Raw genomic sequence first — 19,816 nt, 5'->3', positions numbered from 1 at the left:
GCACCGAACTCCACTGCTGACTAAGCACCGGCACACTGTTCCTCTTTACTTATATGGTGACTGCTGGGATCAGGTTTCATGGAAATGGTAACTACTTTCGGAAGCGTCAGAGTTGGCATTCATTTCCGAGCTTCAAATACGAATGATAATTCGCAAGAGGAATCGATCGGCGAAAGGGATACCCACTTCAACGAAAAATTTTCCTAAGTGAAGAGATTCTGACTTCACGTGATAATATACCCATGAAGCACACCTTGAATTGTAGCCATCAGACTGAGATCCATACTGTCATTAAGAGACTCATCATTGGGACCCATGATGGCGCGGATTTCATCTTCATCCCGTGAGTGATTCAAGGCAGAATCCAGACTTCCAGCCGAAGCGCTCAGAAGCGACGAGGAGTCCTCTGGCGACCGACTCCGCAGGGAAACCCTGTCCAGACTAGACGCAAGGATTGTTTCCGACTCATCGAGTAGCTGCTGGGCTCGAGTTCTCCTCTTCGGCGGAAGTGGCGGCGGTGGTCCAGCGGAGCTGTTTTCTTCGGAAGCGGATACGTTGGTCCTGCAACGGTAGCCAAGTCGATTTTTGTCGAAACAACAACAGCAAAGATTGCGAGCTACGAAGCTAACGATAGTTGAATGAAGCATACCTATCCGGCAACGGTGGTTTAGGCGGCGGACTAGAGTCCCTGAGTATGGATTCGGAACTGTGCGAGCTTCGAACCAAAGTGTTGGCGGTTGCAGTCTGTTCCAGAATCTGTCTTTCTCTCGGAGTGAGTGGAATGTCGGGTAAGGAGTTTCGTTGTGGCATGAGTTCCGCTCCAAATCCAGAAGTTCTGCGGTAATGAATGCAATGGAATGGGTCAGCGCTTGATTGGAAAGAACTCAAGGCTGTCTAGAGTACAAGAACAACACAAACAGTCAATGACACAATCAGTACCTGTACCTGTTATTCGTCGTTATCGGCGCAGGCTTCTGCCTGTTGAATATCTTCTCCTGCGCCAGACTGACCAGATTCTTGACGGCTTCCTCGACCAAGCTGATCACATGGGTTACGTTGTCGCTGTCCAGAGCCGAAGACTGGTCACCATGAAGCAAGACGTCGTCGCAGAGCTTCAACAGTTGTGCCAATGCTTGGTAAACTTGATTCGTAGCCGATCCCAAGGTCGAACTATACCGGATACACAAGAAAAGGAAGTATCAAGATTGTATTCCGAACAGAAGCCATTTGGCCAGTTTCCTGGCGACCTTCGGAATCGAGGAATCACCTGTTCTCGTAGAGCAGATAGGATTTCAAAACAGTGTGTATCGTGGTGACAGTTTCCAGGACGATCGTGCCGTTCCCTGGAAGCATCTCGAGCTTGTTCTTCGACACGACGTCTCGGAAGTGCAACAGCGCTAGCTGAACTTGTCGGACATGGCTGTGCAGATCGTGGAGCGGGTTCTTCTCCAAAGGATCTCCGCCGGTGTTTTTGTCCCGGGACGTCCTGGGGGACGAGGGCGAGGCGGCGCGAGTCCCGGTCCTACTGCCGCCTCCTGGAGCCCCACCCCCGCTGCCGCTACTTCCACCGGGGGAACGCATATGGGACAATTTCTCCAGGAAGTCCTCCTTGAAGGACCGTGCTCGTCGCGCCAATTTACCGCCCCGAGCCTTCCCGCTGTGCCTTTCCTCGACTTCTGCAACATCGGTAAAAGATTTTCGTTGTTAAACGGGGATTCTTTTCAACTTACTGGAAGCGTCACCTTTATTCGTTTACTCGTGAACACCTCAAGACTTCAGGAAGATAAATTACTCCAAGTGACTTTGCGAATTCACATCAAGAGTTCCGGTTGTAGTTACATCAGGTAAGTTGCGCAATACATTGTCAGTCAAAAAGGTACACAATTTGTAGGTTCATCAAGTTCATCTGATGGCACCATGCCTTCAGAAGATTTACCACAACAGAAATATCGGAAAACAAAATATGCAGTAAGTCTATTTGAACATTGAGCATGGATTTGATACATGCGAATACTATTAATTTGATAAATTTTGCGGCCATTTTGAATAACCCAACGCCTGATATGATAGGTATTCGGAATAATTTGAATACAATATACAGAGGTTGACACTCCACTGCAGGCCATTTAACTGCTGGGTCACAATTAGCGATACGGCGAATTGAATTCGTTTGTTTACACTTGCCTGCTGCAAGCTGACCGTAACAGCCAATTTATAATTAAAAAAGAGGTTTGATCGAAGCCGTATGTGAACCAAACAATAACGTGACGTGTATTGTACCACTGCACAACTGGCGGACTGATTCCATTATGTATTCGCGGTTGAGATTTTAGTTAGGAACTAGAGATTGATAAAAACCGTCAGACGTCATACAGTGGACGGGATATTCCTCCAAGATAAGGCAGTAAGAGTGCTTCATTCACATTTCTAACAAGGAAAAACTTCAGAGCCAAGTGGCAACTATGGAAGAGTGCAAAGAACGTACATTTTATTTAGTTTATCACATCAGGAATCATGCAAAAAACCGGATAGATGTTTGCGCTCAAGGTGAATGAATGCACTCGATCAAAGGCCAAAGCCTGAATAATGTAGTTACAGATCTACACTGAGGGTGAAAAATTGTGGGATTTTGCGATCTCGTTTGCCACTCGAAGCCCCAACCGACATAAACTTCAGATTTATGGTATCTGCACGCTATGCGGATATGAATGGGAAAAGAAACGAATTGTGATAGGATGACGCAGAAAGACATGGAAGAAACAGGAAAAGGGGAAACGGCGCATCGTATCGTCGCTGAGAACTAGCTATAAATTTCAATCCACCATTTCAACAAATACCCACACCGTCAGATGGTGTGACATAAATTTCTCCGTGTGACTCTTTACAGGACTCAAAAGTTTATCGGTGCTCTTGTTCTATCAGACGAATCCATCGAATTGAATTCCCTCGTAATGAAAATGCGTGTGAACCTAAAAATTATTATTCTAGAGTTCTCTCTGAGATTAGAATGGTATGCTTCCTGATAAATTTTACAACCTGGTCAAGCATTCGAGGATTACAAATTTCCCTGACGTTGTCCTAAGAATCTAGCTATCGATTTGCCAATGCCGTTAGGGACTGCAATGGAAAGATGAGTTTATGGGGATGACGCTCATGTAAAGTCGAAAACTATGTCAAGGACAAAATCACGATCCAGTTTTATATCTATAAATGGAATGCCGTGTATATTACCCGGAAGTCACCGCACCCAGTAGGGCGTTTTAATTTTTTAAATTTATACACACGCCATGTTCATCGCATTGATACTACTCAAGTGATATTCTATCGCCGTAAGCTCAACGCCACGACGGTTTACCAGATATTATGCACGGCATATCTGAATAATGATAAGGTTGGACACTGTAACCGCTGCACGAACATGAAAAGTCGACCGGTTTTCCAGTCGATTACAAAAAAAAATAAAAATTACAAGGAAATACGGAACAGTACCTATAATATAAACCCCTTTCACGAGCGGTCGCATTACCCACTCCATGTAACAGCTCCGTTTTATTTTATTTAAAACACACGTTTCACTGTACGCTCGACACTTTCGAACTCCTTGTTAAGATTCAAACGAATGAGTTTTAGCACTGCCGAAACCAGCGGTTAACCTGTCCTTTCGTCGATTCAACAGGACAATTTAAATCAAACGACGTGCGTAGTTGACGAATTTTTAATCACCACGTTTTCAAGAGTTTTCACTCTTTGCCTGTCAGTGACTTTGATTCACGTGAGTATTTTTCTACATAACAGACGGACGGAAGGGATTTGTGTGTGTGTGTGTGTGTGGGGGGGGGGGGGGGGGGGGGGGGCATTCCACGAAGTATCGATCAGGATCGGAAACTGGTATTTACGATTCAATTCAAATATTTTATTTTTGCGAAAGTACTGGTTCGACAACAAAGCCCATACTTTTTAAAAAATGTTCAAAATATTCGTGTCTGAAATATTGCTATCTCAGACCACTCATTTTCTAATCTTCGAAAAAATTCAGAAAATTGTAGGAGAATATGATATAATTTTTGAGCCCTATTCAAACATGGAGAATCCATCGCAACAGACGTTGGATTTTAAAAATGACGAAGTGTTCATATAAAAATGAACAAGAAACTTCGATACAACATGGATCGAAAAAAAAATAACTATCGAGGTCTTTACTAGGTTGCGCATCGAACGTCATTTCCAAAGTAGATGTTCTATGTACAGCAATGTTCATTAATGGGTTCCCAGTGGCTCACTATTTTTCGGAATCAAAACAGAAGCGAAGTTTTCTTTCTATAAAATTTTGTGTGTCTGTGATAAACGTATCGTTTGTTTCTCCTGTCACTTGCGTCACTAGTCATTGGCACATAAAATTTACTTAGAAAGGAAACTCGTTCTAGTTCTGATTCCGAAAAAATAGTGAACCACTGGAAACCCATTAATGAACATTATTGTATATGTGCTTCGGACGTGACGTTCGGTGCACTACTTAGCGAAGACCTGGGTAGTTACTCTTTTTTCGAATTGAACTCTGTGAATTAATACATGTATTTTTTTTCGACCCATGTTATATGGAAATGGATTTTCATACGAAAAATGCATTTAAGGAGCAATTTTTGAAATTTTCATTACTTTTGAAATACAACCTTTGCTGCAATGAAATCTTCATCTTTGAATAGGGCTCAAAAATGATGTCATGTTTTCTTAGAATATTTTGAAATTTTCTGGTTCTAGAAAAAGGGCGGTCTCAAAATAGCGATATCTGAGATACGAATAATTGAAAAATTTTGAAAAAAAATAAAGACTTTGTTCTTCAATCAGTCGTTCGCGTAAACAATTAGGTTTAAACCGAAAATATCAATTTCCGATCTTGATCGATACTTCGTGGAATGCCCCATACACATATAGGTTATATGTGTAGATGCGATTTCCGCATACCCTCTACAACTTCGTGGTATCCGAGCTTGCGGGAAATCAAGCTCCATTCATGGATAATCATTGAAACCTGAATATCGAGGTTGATTGCACCAGACAAATGGAATATTATTCTTTGGAATATGGTAAAACATCGCGCGGAATAGGAGCTGCAGCGTCGAATCGAAATCGGAATAGTGAAACATCACTGTGCATGTGATAAAGTATTGCCATTATAAAATGACCGATCAACAGACGTGACGAAATTATAATTTGGAGCTGAACTCGAATCTTCAGAGCAATCTCAAAGTTTCAAATTTGATATTGATTCGAGCCGTTATACCTACAATCGAAACATAAGGCGGAATCCTTGTTTAGAATGTATGACAACGCATCACTGCAGGGACGGGAAGCCCCAGCCTCAGGACCATTATCCGCTCCTTCCCCAAGCACGTTTCAATGCTGGCTACACCGCGGTAGCCATACAACGTAGACAAGGCTCTGTTGCATAATGGAGTATCGGGTTGAATATACCGCGTTATCGCGATCGAACAGCGCACGCGCAAGCAAACACAGGACGATTCGTTACACGCTCCCTAGTACCTCCAGATAGACTCCAGAATATCGTTCATGAATCACAACGAATTCTCTGTCACTCTGGAATAAACCTCGCAAGCTCCGCTTCGTCTGCGGTGAAATATTGCTTGTCCAAGGATTGTAAAAAAATCGAGAGTTGTTAGCCTGATTGTAAGTGTAACAATGTATTGAGGATTCAGTGAAAGTCCTTTGCGAAATGTCATAATGAAAACAAAGCAGGTCAAATATGTCTTTTACTTAGTTGAAGTAAGGCTTTCATCAGGTTTGGCGCAAGATGAGAATATTGAATACAACGAATGAGAATGTAGAATTTTTTGGATCAAGTATAAACTGAAGACGGTCAATAACTTTGAATTACCAGCTTGCCCATAAAGTGGCAGCAATGGCCTAGCGCGAGAGAACCAAAGCTTTTTCCCATGCCGCAGCAAAGCGGAAAAGGAAAGAAGGGGCAGCAGGAGTTATGGCTTACTAAAACTAATCTAGGCCCCTCCGACTTTATCTTTTGGAATAACAACGTATATGCGCACAGTATCACACACAGCAAAGTCGAAATAAAGTCCTAGAGGTCGGATGGATAGAACATTTGACCTAAGGATTGAGATACAGTGCTGCGCTGCGTTGCAGAATTTGCAAAGATAAGGGCCATAACAGTCGTAGTCGAACTCCTGCAAAGTTTAGCACTTCCCATAAGGGGCTGCAGTCTCCCGTCTGTTTGGTATTTCTCCAGATGTATAATGTCCTTCGGAAAAAGAATATAGGAACCATTACGGTCCCCAACAAGTTACACAAATGGTTTTTCTCAGGTACTGTGCAGTTCATCTTAGAAAATGATATCCGTACTTGATAATTTAGGGCTGAATTATATCTAGTTAACGGTCGAGTCGAGTTCCTGATGGCGTTAACTGCGTCGGTAAACTGTGTTTACATTAACACTGGAGGATTACGTCTTGCCATTTTTTGCTCCTGGTTATTCTGAAGTATTAATAACCTAGTAAATTGCATAATTTAGCCTGATGAGCAGAGTTTGTTGAAGCGAATAGTATGCGCATGCTGGGTTCATGAACTTTAAAACCATTAAAGAAGACAAAAAGTCGAAAAGCAATCATTAAACATAACAAATATTGAAAACTGAACGATGTAAGTAATTTATTAGTACTCATGATATTTATGCAAAATGCTGTATACCATCATCAAGAAGAAGGAAATACAAATTGACTGTAAACAAGAAAACACCTGGGTTACAAAACAATATCACTTATCTCGGGGGAATCCCAATCAATGCAAATCACATTACTCGCAACGTGGTGAATACAATCTTCGTTCCATCACTTTATGGTAATTGGATTTACATAGCTATATATATCCGTAACAGTCTAGAGCTGTAAATTTTTACATACATGATATTACGGTTTCATGCCCGATTTTATGTAATATTGTGTTGTATATAAAGTGTAATGTTATCTGAAAGTTGGTCGAGCGAATGCAAACAGACTCTGGAACGAATTGCATATGACACGAAGAGAAAGAACGTGTTGAATCTATTTAACAGATTTTCTCCAAAAATTGACCAACTGCTTCAACTACTTTTTAATAGAGTTGGAAACAGAATTCACTTTGTACTTTTCGATTCAACAAAGGTGCGAATTTGTCCCAGCCCAATTGGAAACCAGTCATTTTTTCGACAATGGATTAGCTTCCAACACATTTTTCAAAAATAAAATTATATTTTCTGACGTTGCACATATGCATTCAACAGGATTCCTTACCCTTTACCATCAATTACAAATAGTGAAGATCACTTAGGTTCAAATGTAGATATAAGTAGTTAAAGTTCATTTTAATAAAGTAACAAACAAAACTACAGGAGTACTGTAACAATAATTCAAGAATTAAGTTGAAATCGATCAGGATATACTAGCTATTACCAGTCAGAAAAATTTCAAGAATGCCTCGCGACTATTTATTCATTATTACACGCATTTCTGAGTGCAGGGAAATCGTGAGTTTTCTCCTAAGGAGATCGTCCTGCGATGTATTAGCAGTGATTCATGTGTCAATGGGATGCTGAAACATGCCAAATTATTCAGAATAATTGGTTCGAAATAAAAAAAAATAAATGAATACATAAAAAAGCTCATGGAAATTTTGCGAAGAAATTAGTATTCGAAATTAAAATCAGTCTTCGAAATGTAGCACGTTTATTCACATTCCATTTCTTGTTATTGATGGACCAAGTGCAGAAGCACAGGTGCCGCTAAGCACGAGGGTCGACGACACAGCTGTGGGAGCAGAATACTATTTTAAACTTGTGAGATCGATAGCTGATGGGGAGATTTCGAAAAGACAAACGAGGATCTTAGGGCTGGACGTGGCAATTCCGAGATCTGGAAATAGCCAATCTCTTATCGAGACTCCCATCAGCAGTGATTTTATTTCGCATGTTCACCTGCATCCTATCCAATTACCTCGGTATGGATTTCGGTAGTTCCTGCGACTCGCTAACGGAAGAGGCAATTTCGATGTCCAGATTCCTGCAGACAGTTTTTCGAATTTTCAACCCATCTAAGAAAACCTGAATGATTGATTATTGCGTTTCCAAGTTCTGCACAGCGCAGCGTCGTGAAAAGAAGCGTGGAATTATAAGTAACCTTTCACTTCCGTTTTGAAGGGCCAATAATTGCCTTTCCTTCTAATTGATTATCGACCCGTTCCCGCGACCCGACAATCCACTGTAATGGATTTTCGATTACGGAATTCATTTGGCTCGATCCTCTGCAATTCATGCACCTGCAGTATGCCACGGGTATACCCATTTCGTGTTATAGCCACCGCACTTTGGGTAATAGCTTTGTCGACACATTCTATTACCTCGAGACCCTCGTATAAGGGACATGATGATTCACAAGCTGCGGTGGTAACCACCAGCGATATCACATCGATAAATAAGCTGTACATATCCGAGGCATTGACACATTCTGTACTAATTACATTTCCACGCAGGTCTCTCAAACTCGGTTTTGGGTGAATTGGGATTCCGATATCGATAAACCGTTTTATGCTGACCATAGTTAGGATAGTACGCGACAAATCCAATGCAGAGGAGGCTCAATTTTGCACTACCATGAAAAGGGTGACGACTAAGTTACTCGCCGAGAACTCAAAGTTCTGCTCCACAAGGTAACATCGTCTCGGTTGCATTCCGTAGCTGACGAGCATTATACTGAAATAGTTTTGGGGGCGATGTACCAACTACCACCAAAGCGTAGTTGGCACCCCTGGTAAAGTATGCGGAGATATTTGGTTGGTCGAATGGTGGTAAGCGTGTCTGATTTACGTAGCAAGTTGGACAAGACCCGTGAGTTGCAGTTGCAGCCACCGTACAGCAAAAACCGAACAAACTGTGTCTAAATTTAGAGAAGGAAGAACACAGGACTTTCCTACGAGAGTCGAGCATCGCGTAACTCAGGGAGAGAAGGAGAAAGCGAGAGCCTAGGAACTCTGAAATGTGGGAATTGCGGAGCTGTGCTTCGGACGGACGCTTTTGGACGTTCCTAAATTTAGGGGCCTGAGGCGTAGTAAGTAGCCGAGAAGGATGGCAACCAGTCTGCCATACCGTCACGCTGACGCTAGAAACATGTGGTCCAGATACCGGTCTCCTAGTTTTTCAGCTTCAAACAACTTGTCAGTCATAGGCAAAGCTAAGCGGTGGTTAACATTGCCAGTAGGGATAGCTAGAATAGCCATCGTATTCAAACGCAAGATAAGAGGATCTTTGTACAAAAGAGATCCACGATTTCGATTGTACAGCACTTTGATATGCAATGTAGGATTTATTTCACAGCATAAGTACTAAAGCCAGATTCTCTGTCGAGATGGCAATTTCGCGATCATAACAATAAAGGAGGTTAATATTAGTTACACACCGCATTGATTGGCAATGATTCGGCTTCCTGTGTGGGGGCGCAAATCTGCGGCAAACAAGGTTGTTACACCTCTGCCAGAGCAAAGTGATCAATTCAGCACCGAGGCTCTTAACTCTGCAGTTTTTTTCGATCAATCATTACAGCCTAAAGGCCTTATTCGAGCGACAGTGCGACCTGAATTATTCATAGCGATCGTTCACACCCGCGTATGAATACTACGATTCAAGCTTGCAAGCTAACGATACCCAATAAATTGATTTAAACCAAAAGCTGAGAGGGCGTATCAAACTTCGTGTCTTGAATGACGACTGTGGAGAAGACTGACAGCGAAATTCTATCCTACACGTCAAACTGAAATCCGAAACGCGATTTGAGACCATGATGAAAGTGACAGCGATACTCTGCAGGAACTGTAAGGCGACAGATGGTCATGACGTAAATCAAAGACAGCGTTAATGTGTCGGACAGATACCTAACCTACTAGCAGCTTATTGCGACCTCGGTGCACCGGACACGAGCTCATGGAACTCGTCGTCCCTATCGCCGGAGGTTCAATCAACGCCCTGGACGCACGTCCTACCAATAATGAAGCAATTAGGGAGGCAATATCCAGCGGAATTCAAGAACAGCAAGTGCGCCGTTTCCCAGTTAGCTGGATTCAACAATAAGTAGGTATACACATGATGTATAATAGGTACCTGCTGGATGTACAGTATGGTGATTACGCAATGATATGGGTTAAATCGAATTCGCGGGTAAATGTTAAAGCGATGTGATGTTTCCCTTCCGGCAAACGATTCCAGGATCCATAAAGGAATCCGTTTCAAAAGAGCGTAAAAACACGTAACCGTGGTGAAAAGTTGAAAAGAGGATCCTGAACTCTTGTTTGGCTGGACACGTTGGCTGAAAAATGTAAAAGAAGTGGTTCTTCGTGACACGAAACCACTTTACCAGAGAGAAGTTGCCCACTTTTGCCGAGAGCCTCGTTGTCTGCGAAAGAAACGTGACACACGGCGTGCAAGTCTTGTTTAGTTAAGAGCGAGGGGGACTCTTGGAGAACGAAGAAAGGAGTTGAGATGAGTTTAATGTCGTGATGGGTACTAAAGAGATAGAGACAGAGAGAGAGTTCCGAGTTCCGACTAAAGTTGAAGCACGCGAGAGAATAATATACAATTAGGAAACGCGGAAGGCACCGATTGCAGAACAACAGATCGAGAAGAATCATCGCCACAAGAGGATATAAAGTGACAAAGCTAGCCTTTCTTCCAGTGCAACAAAATAATTTTCAGCACGCAAATGAATAGCAATAATTATACCTGCCAGTTTGAACGTCCGTCGACCTGTCTCTAAGTACCAATCAGCCTTCCAATCATCTGATACAGAGTGTATGGAATAGGTATACAAAACATGTGACTAACGCATTTGAAATGTTTTGAGATGAAGCACCTGGCCACTAAGTGACTGATTGCATGTTAGATCAGTAGAGAATTATTATTACAATGGTCTTGGATTGAACCAGGTATAAAACTGCTCAAATGCTAAATACATCTGGACGATACGAATCCAATCGTCAACGTCGATTTGTTGCCAAGGAATTCTGATCTCGGGTCAGCGGAATCCGTATGCAAGTGACGTTATGTTGGAGGCACCGAAGAGGATAACCGGTGCTGATCGGCAACTTCTAATCAAGTCGACTGTGGCATGTACGTACACTCTCGAGTATATGGTAAACTCTGCTAAAGTTTTGATCGAGGCAACTGCTGAGCTAACGGAGCTCAAATGCCTTTCAGCCGTTAATTACCCCACCAGCTTTCGAAAGCCTGGTGTTAAGTTATGAGTCTCGATCAATCTTGAATTTGGAGTCACTTTTTTCGTACTACAAACTCGCGCAAATTAGGAACGAAAATTGTACCCCGGATAAATTCAGATTTGAGGGATAAATTCACGCTTGGTGATCTGTTCAGCATGTAATTTAAATCTTCAAGCAATATACAGAGAGATATATTTATATGTGATTTGTAATTTAATTATTTTAATAGCGTTGTATACAGCCTCAGCCAAGAAATTTTCTTGCGGAAAATTTCGATTACGAAAGCATTAAGTTGAACTTCTAAATTGGAGCTTAACTCGAGAAACCGCGTCGGGATAAAAATTATTCCACACAATTTCCATAAAGCTTGGAAATACGCGATTACACACAGAGATATTTTGTGTAATTTTCGGGCTCGAACGGTGTTACAAGATTGTTTAAACTTATTACGATCAAAGCGGGAGAAATAAATGGATTGCACGCGTTAAAGCAATCTCGAGAGAACTTTGACCCGAGCGTGAACAGCGTTGGACCGAAGACAGAGAAGTAAAAAAAAAAAATAATAACGAGAAGAACCGTGGATACGGAAAACGATACTTAAACTTTTACATTGAGTTAGAATATCTAGAACTTTATTAATTTCATGTAGACACACAGTTGCCAAAGTTGTAATCGTGGTGGGTTGGTCGCAAATGTACAAACAATTTTTAGCTATTTGAGTACATTCCCGACGCTAAAAAACTTTACCGAAGGATTAAGTCAAAAACGCTTCAATTTCTTACGGTAAGAAACATTTCTTTACCAATCATGCGCGGTTAAAAATGCAAAGTTTGTTTGTTATTCATTGACTCCGAACTGTTTTGCCGTTGGAAAAAGCTTATAAATCATGGACGAGAGTTACGAAAATGGTGGAGGCAAATATTTCTGAAACCCTTACACCCGTACGAATCTGAATGCATTTAGTTAGCGTGCGAATGTAACGGAGATATCACAACTTCAATTATAATCACTCATCTACGTTTCAGCGCTTGTAATTTGTGGCGATATCTTAAAACAAGGACGTCGTAAAAATTTTCTAGGCTTTTGGTCAGATCTAATTGCTCGACTGCGGTTTGTTTGTGAGGGCTTAAGAACCCTTTTTTCGTCCGCTTGAGCACCGACTACGTCTCTTTCTCTCAGAGTGTTTTCCTGAATTACCCCAGCAAGTTGCTCTAATTGCTTGGGTGTCCCATGTTTGGGTTCGTCACGACCTTCCTCTCTCTCTCTCTTTGAGACAAATACATAGTAGGGTGTCGGCAGTAGAGTTCCTGCAGGATACATTCCCACCTTGTCTGGCTTCTTCGCACCCCAATAACCCAGTCGAGAACTATTCAGAAAAATGAATGGAGTTCTCGACGGTGAAAGCAGCAGAGGTAAGGTCGTCGATTTTCGTTTCAAATAGAAGCGGTCAGGTAGAAGTGCGGAAGGTCAGGTATCGGTGGGCGATAGCTGCGAGTCTAGACGCAATGGACAACTTGTATAACGTTTGAACCGTCTTAGACAAACAGTCCGGTGTAACTTTCCATTAGCTACATAACTGCGCGGGCAAAGAATCCTTCGCCGCGGAATTCCGTTTTCGAAGATATCGCATCAAACATTGGAATCATAACCAGCCAGATGATACGAAGAATTTGAAACACCGCTTTCTCTTGGAAGTCACAGTTGGACTGACATGAGCGCAGTGTGCAAACCTGTTGGGATTCCGAAAGGTTCGAACACGTGTCTATCTCACGAGTACTTAATTAATAAAATTGAACCATACGCTACGGATAATAAAGCTCTCTTCGCAAGGAACTTGACGTCACACACGTGTGTCATCGACATCAGCGTGATTAACGTATAGGCCGGAGTGAACGAACGCAATTACAAATTAGTTCTATCACAGTATATGAAAATGGTAAACACGACGTGAATGCTCATTCTGGGCAACAACAGAAATAAGCTACTTCCCGGCATATTGAATACCTTCTCACGGAAGAGGAAACTTATCTGAGTTTAGTCTCGTTTTAAAATTGTTAATAATTATTCACGCGAGGCATGTGAATTGTGAGTAGTGAGCTGTTCGTTACTAGAGAAATATTCATAGGAAAATATAATATCCCGATGACTTAAACGGCGCGACCTTCACACTTCTTATTAAGAAATTAGCGGTCTGACAATCGCGGTTTACAGACTGACCGGTTTGTGATCTCACCACGACATCATTTCAGATGGCATATAATATCACTTTATAAAATCACGTTGAAAGTATTCCACGAGGTTACTTGTACCACAAATTGTACAACGTACAGTAACATTCATTATTGGGGTACCAGTGGCTCACTATTTTTTTGGGACCAAAAGTGGAACAAATTTCCTTTCCAAGCGATTTTATACCCAAGTGACAGGAGAAACAAACGATACGTTGATTATACAAACATAAAATTTCCACAGAACGAAATTTTGTTTCGCAATCAGTTTTGATTTCAAAAAACAGTGAACCGCTGGAAATCCATTAATGGAGATTACTGTACATGTGATTGAGTTGTCGCGATTGCCATTATTGAAAAACGTTCGTTGGATTATCAAAACTAATCATCGGTAGATAAGCTTGTATAATTACCAAACACGTAGTCCACATATCACAAATGTTTGGGACATAAATCACTTGCTCAAGTACACACATAATTGTAGATACGTTTTCATCGTTTGTGATTGATATATCTAAGAATGGAAATTTCTCAACGACGGTACGACATGCAAACGCTCAAGAAAGATGAAATCTACGCATGAAAAACTGCCAACGAGCAAATGGACAACTACACTACACATGGGAAAAAGAGTTGTTATTTTCTGTCTCGCTGGCGTCGTTGGACAAAAAGTGCAAGAGTGCAGTTCTCGAGTTGGGATCTCAAGTCAACCGTCAAGTTTCAGGTCCACAGTGTTGTCGTAGCATTAGAACCAAGTAACCAAAAACTGATCACAGCCCAAACCGCAGACGATGCGCACTTAGCGATGTGATAATCGGACTAACGTCGAATGGATATAATCGTAAACCTGCATCACTTACAATTTCACTTTTCTTCCTTGGAACTGAACGTCACGACGCAGATAAGATAAGCACTCTCTGATCTATCGGCGAACGCTCGATCGTTGAACGACACTTAGAGGAACCACCTCGGCGTAGGTCAAAAGTCGACCGGAGTTTAATGGGAAATTTTCTCGACAATGAAGAAGAAAGAACGCGATGTCGCCGAGAAGGAGGAAACTCGAATAGGAGCTCCGACTCCTTGCCCAACCAACTGCCTGACTGAATGCTTCGCGTCCGGACGGTGTGGCGTGTGCGCACCGACTGTTAACTAGCCCAGCCCGTCCAATCCTCATCCTCTCTCCTTCGCCTCGCTCTCTCCTGGTGAGGATATTCTGCTGCTTATGTCTGCCCGTATAAGCACATACACATTCAATTTTATTTATAACCGTTTTACATGAGGTATTGGCACGAGTCTAATGAGCAGTTGTGCCGATTCGCATTACGCCTCATCTCGTTGTACACCAGATACTGAGGCAATCCCTGATTGAGGTACTGTTTTTTATTCGGTCGCTTTTTTATTTTTACTAAGTCGAATGCGTATTCTTCTGTTCTTATCTTCAATTTATTATTCCTACGTTTTCTGTCATTGTCCTATCATGATTCTCATTCTCTTCTCTCTATTTTTGAAAACCGTAAATTATATCGTAACTACTTGCAAATAACACATTTGTGCATAAAAGTACAGAAATCAAATTGAACGAGGATGCCTCTGTCTAAAAGCAGTCTTTCGCTACATGTTTCTGAGGCGTGACGCCATTCCACGGCTGATTCATCAATTATTCTCACTTTCCTTCTCACTCTCACTCTCTCTCTCTCTCTCTCTCTCTGCACTCTTCTAGCGTCTCTTTCCCCCCGTCTGACGATGCGCCGCACACGTCTTTGCGGCGTGGATAAACCGAGCCTCCTATACTGAGCCAGATAAACCAAATACAAAATACAAAATCTCTCGAGTCTTGTCATATCGAGTGGCTAAAAATAGAACCGTAGTGGCTGGAAAGAATTGTGCAGGCGATGATCAATGTGACCACCATTACCAGTACCAGCTATCTGCAGGACTCCAGGATCAAGATAATCCGACGTGCTAATGTGCAAGGATATTTATGGGCCCGACTGTCCTTTGCGGCAACAAAACTGAGCCGACATTGTGCTGGAAACACGTGTGTGTTGAACTGTGCACAACATTCCTTCACCATGCCGACGTGTGGGCGTCGAGGAGTCGAGCCTGGAGGTTCGTTTTGAACTCTCGGAATATCACCAGGTCAAAGGGGACAGACGATGATGAGCATAGAACTCGGTCCAGCTGAATTTCCCGGACTCTCGATAAAATCTAGTTCGCGGAGTTTTTTCCTACACTCCGCGAATACATTTAACCAAGGATTCACCTCTCAACAAAGCTTAGAGGTCATCCATGAACTACGTTACCATTTTCGGAGGTGGGTAAAACTGGTAATGTAGTTTATGGCCGACCTATTAGTAGAATGCAAAAAGTAACACCTGCATCATATATGTTAATACCTGACAGTGACGATTGAGCGTGACTTGATCTGATTTCGAGATCGGATGCACTATTATCGGCTTTCCAATCAACCCTCTGTGAGCTGAAGGATGAGTTCAAGGAATCTAGTAGCTCGTACAATTCTTGACAACGCAACTGAAGGGACAAAGCCGTGAAGATTACATAAGAAAACCGAACTCCACATGGAAAAATATCTGCCTACAATAAGATGTCACTAGTGTTCCATGCGCACCGAAGACAGTGGAGGGAGTACAAGGCGACAGTTTGAATGGAAAACTTTCCACCAATCACATTGCAAAATCAATGATTGGTCGATCTTGGGCATCCCTGCAACCAATGACACTTCGGTGCAAATAGAACTGGTAGAAAAAATAAACCTAATGTGTACGATTAATGTGTCAAGTTTAGTAAATTATGCCATTTGAGTTCGGTTTCCTCGTTCAGCCTCCATGGATGAAACTTTGGGACGGGTTTCTTGACAGTGAACCACCGATATCCAGAAACCATGGTACATTCTATAAGCGCGTTTTTTTCCTGACGGGACTTTTTGCCGCTGTTAAAGAAAAGCCTTGAGTTAGTTGTGGGAATGTCAGTGGCTGTGGCAGAGTTCAGGTTCGGGAATAACTGACGGAACGGCGCCAGACGATGGGTGTTGGGGGTGTTGGGTATCAACTGCGTAAACTCTCATCCATGGTTTCGAGCACGTGTGCACATAAATATACGTATATACTTACACGCGTTGTGCGCGCGTTTTCAATTACAATCAGGCAAACTGTATAAGATATATATACATGTGCGTCACTCCACTCGGTGAACCAAAAAATTTATCATCCTTTTTTTCATTTTTTTTTACGAAGTCCAGTTGTACAATATAATTACCAGCTTAGACCACGAATGCTACGCAGAAAAAAACGGAGAGTCTGCGTTATAAGAGAATCCATTTCCAACCGGGTCAATCCAGGGCAGAGATTGTCCACTAGATTGACGAATTTTATCCGTTTTGATCGGATGTTTCACATCTGCAAGCCGAGACGTACGTAGAAAATGAGGTTGAAGTTAGTAACGTATATTGTAAAGACACATGACAAGGTGAAGTTGTTATTTCGAAACTTTAGGATTCTCTAAGATTCCATCGACCGTAGTGAAGCGAAGTATGGAAACTTAACTCCTTGAAAGTCGTTACAAAACTGTAAAATAGTGATTTTCTCACGAACGTTTCACAACGTTAACTTCACTAACTTTAACCTCGTCGCAGAAAATGGTTGAATTAGTGAATTAGGGATGTTTCAATCGAGGAAGAAAAAATATATAGGGTTAAACCATTCGAGGAATCTGTTCTGCTCGGAGCCCAGACGTCGTTTGAACGTTGTTAAGAATATTGAATATATCCTAAGAACTTCGTGCAGTGCTTCCATAGATGCAATATAGATATACCTACGTGAAGTTGGCATGAATTTCTTTACATACGGCTACACGGGTATCAGAGATTTCCTCAACTTGAGGTAAAATATTCAATGAGATCTGGCTCCTTCGATTCAGAAAGGCCTGAGAATCCCCGGAACTTTATGGTATAGCGTATACGTGCCTATATCTAACCACATTTATGGCAGCCATAACGGTATATTTGACCGGCAGTCCGTGCACCGCTCGTAATTGATCCAGCAATTCATTTATACGGGGTGAATTCTTTGCCAGAAAGAGGAAATATACCCGACACGAAAGTTTTAATCGAAAAAGTTTTGCCAATTGTTTCACGTATTACGTATCTATAGCTCGCTTGCTTGCCACTTGGACACTCCGAATGATCACTTTTTTACTTTTCATTACCTTTAATGATATAAGAAAAGTATTGGTTTCGATCGAAAATTACTTTTTCCAATTACAACGAATCCTTGCGCTTTCGAACCTCTAGAACTGAAAAAATAGGTTTTTTAAAAAAATGTCGGTCTGTCCGACAAACTCCAGGGATAATCTCGGAAATGGTTGGATGAAAAAATTTGAAAGTGACGGGATTTTACAATCAAATGAGGAGCGTGAAAAAATATCATGTCCCGTTTAATTTGAACTTCTGATTCTACCGGAAATAAATCGACATTCAATATTTTAAGGAAAAAAATATACTTTTTCGAAATAACCGATTACGATTTTCCCAGTTTATATATTTAATTTTTTTTTTTTAATTACATACTTTCTGTTTTCCAGAACTAAATTTTGGTAAACCGTGATAAATAAAATATACGCATATTTTGCAAAGCCAACTTCTTGAAAGTCATTCTAAAATTGTGCAGTAATGATTTGTGTTCCCCGATGTTTACTTTACGTCAACGTTATTAGCTTCAGCCTCATACGAAAAAACAGTTTTTCTGGCTTGTTGCTTCTAGGTTCCAAATTCCATTGGCTAACTAACGCCAACGATTTTTTCAAAAAGTTTTTTCTGAATCTGTAGACTATTTTGACGCGAATTTGATTCATACTAATTGTAAATGTATTCAACTAGTGTAAACTAATTCGAAACTGTGTTACCGTATCTCTTCGAATACTGACTACGGATTCAATAAGAAAAATCCATATTCTCGTCCCATGTGCATTTTTATTTCCCCACCTATTTTTAAACAGAAACTGTACAATGCGAAATACGCTCAGAGCACAATACAACGTGATAAAGCAAATGGCAGCAATTACCATCGGGAGCGGTCTTTTCATCAACCTCGGCCGTAGGTAATCGTGAAATTGAAATTGATCCGCTTACCTGCAACAAAAATACAAACAACCGTGCTCAGCTATAGGATATAGGGAATTCGATGCGAACCCAACCAACGTCCGACCTTCACCATTTTTGATTTTGTTCAAAATTTTTCGTGCAATTCTTCAAACTCTAAAACAGTAGTTTTGTTCAACCAGTCAATTATTTACAAATATTTACAGTAATTTTGAAGAGGACCTTTTTCAAAATTGTCGGAAACTGTATTTTTTATTCGAAACATTTCAAGACCGGGTCCATGACGGACCGATTTTGTTTCCAATTTTTTTTTTAGCACTTTTAAATTTTTCGGTAAACAACAAAACATTCTTTGAACTTTCTGAAAATTCCCTAACGATTCTCGAAACTTCTTTTTTTCACGCAGAACATTTCTAAATCGATTTCACTATGGAGCGATTTTTGACTCGATTTTTCTGGCACAACCAACTGTTTTTTATCGACTTCCGAATAAATATACGGTTAAAAATTGTACGATATACACGTGAATAAAAATAATATTATTGGCGTGAATTTGAAAGGACGCGATTGATCGTAGTTATTGATAAAAAAAAAAAAATCATCGAGCCAACAGGAATATAATGGGTAAAATGATATAAATTTGGCGTTGGCATGAGGCAAAGATACTCCGATCCCATGATCCAGACGCATTAATTCACCCCATGACAGAAACCCTATTGCGATGATGTCAGGCTGCTTTTCGTGACTCAGTGAATCACGCGGTTGTCTATCATCTCCCTCCCTTTTTGCAATAAAATGCCGAAGCAGTAGTGACAATAAGAGAGCAAGTCACGCAGTTGCAGCCGTTCTCGACGATAAATCAGAGCAACGAGTATCGTACTCTTCAATTTCAAAAACATAGGTATATAGTATTATAAATAATAAGTACAGAAAAGAGACAAAGTCCTGCCCGAACAGGTTGTATAGAACAAGAGAATGAGTATTGATCGGATGACTCACTACAGAAACACTGTTGAAAAAGTTTCGTTACCGCGTTCGGGAATCACTGTAACTGACAACAAATGTCAAAAATGACCATTGATGCTATTTGTAAAAAAAACATCCACTCCTCCATATTTGCTAGCGTGGTGGATGGTTGAAACGGTTTTTTAAATGAAGCGTTACAAAATATATTGGCTAGTCTTCGAGCCTCACCATTTTTGAA

The 19,816-nt window shown here is 41.3% G+C and overlaps 1 protein-coding gene across 12 annotated transcripts in view; it reads right to left on the bottom strand.

Moving 5' to 3' along the window:
- Positions 1-19,816, bottom strand: part of C3G (C3G guanyl-nucleotide exchange factor) — a 50,623-nt gene that overhangs the window by 14,017 nt on the left and 16,790 nt on the right. For 9 of the 12 annotated variants that reach the window (XM_046614636.2, XM_069134002.1, XM_046614632.2 and 6 more), the window contains 4 exons: positions 1,268-1,676; positions 940-1,170; positions 650-835; positions 254-561 (listed from right to left, as the gene is read on the bottom strand). In XM_046614636.2, coding sequence (XP_046470592.1) covers positions 254-561; positions 650-835; positions 940-1,170; positions 1,268-1,676 — 1,134 coding nt within the window. Of the gene's footprint in view, positions 1-253; positions 562-649; positions 836-939; positions 1,171-1,267; positions 1,677-14,356; positions 14,628-19,816 lie in introns of those variants that run through there. The other 3 variants (XM_046614627.2, XM_046614639.2, XM_046614637.1) reach the window with 2 other exon arrangements.

The sequence above is a fragment of the Neodiprion pinetum genome, chromosome 2, assembly GCF_021155775.2.
Source record: "Neodiprion pinetum isolate iyNeoPine1 chromosome 2, iyNeoPine1.2, whole genome shotgun sequence".
NCBI classification, from domain to species: Eukaryota; Metazoa; Arthropoda; class Insecta; order Hymenoptera; family Diprionidae; genus Neodiprion; species Neodiprion pinetum.
Note: the sequence above shows the minus strand (reverse complement) of the source record. Positions and strands in the feature narration are given on the sequence as shown.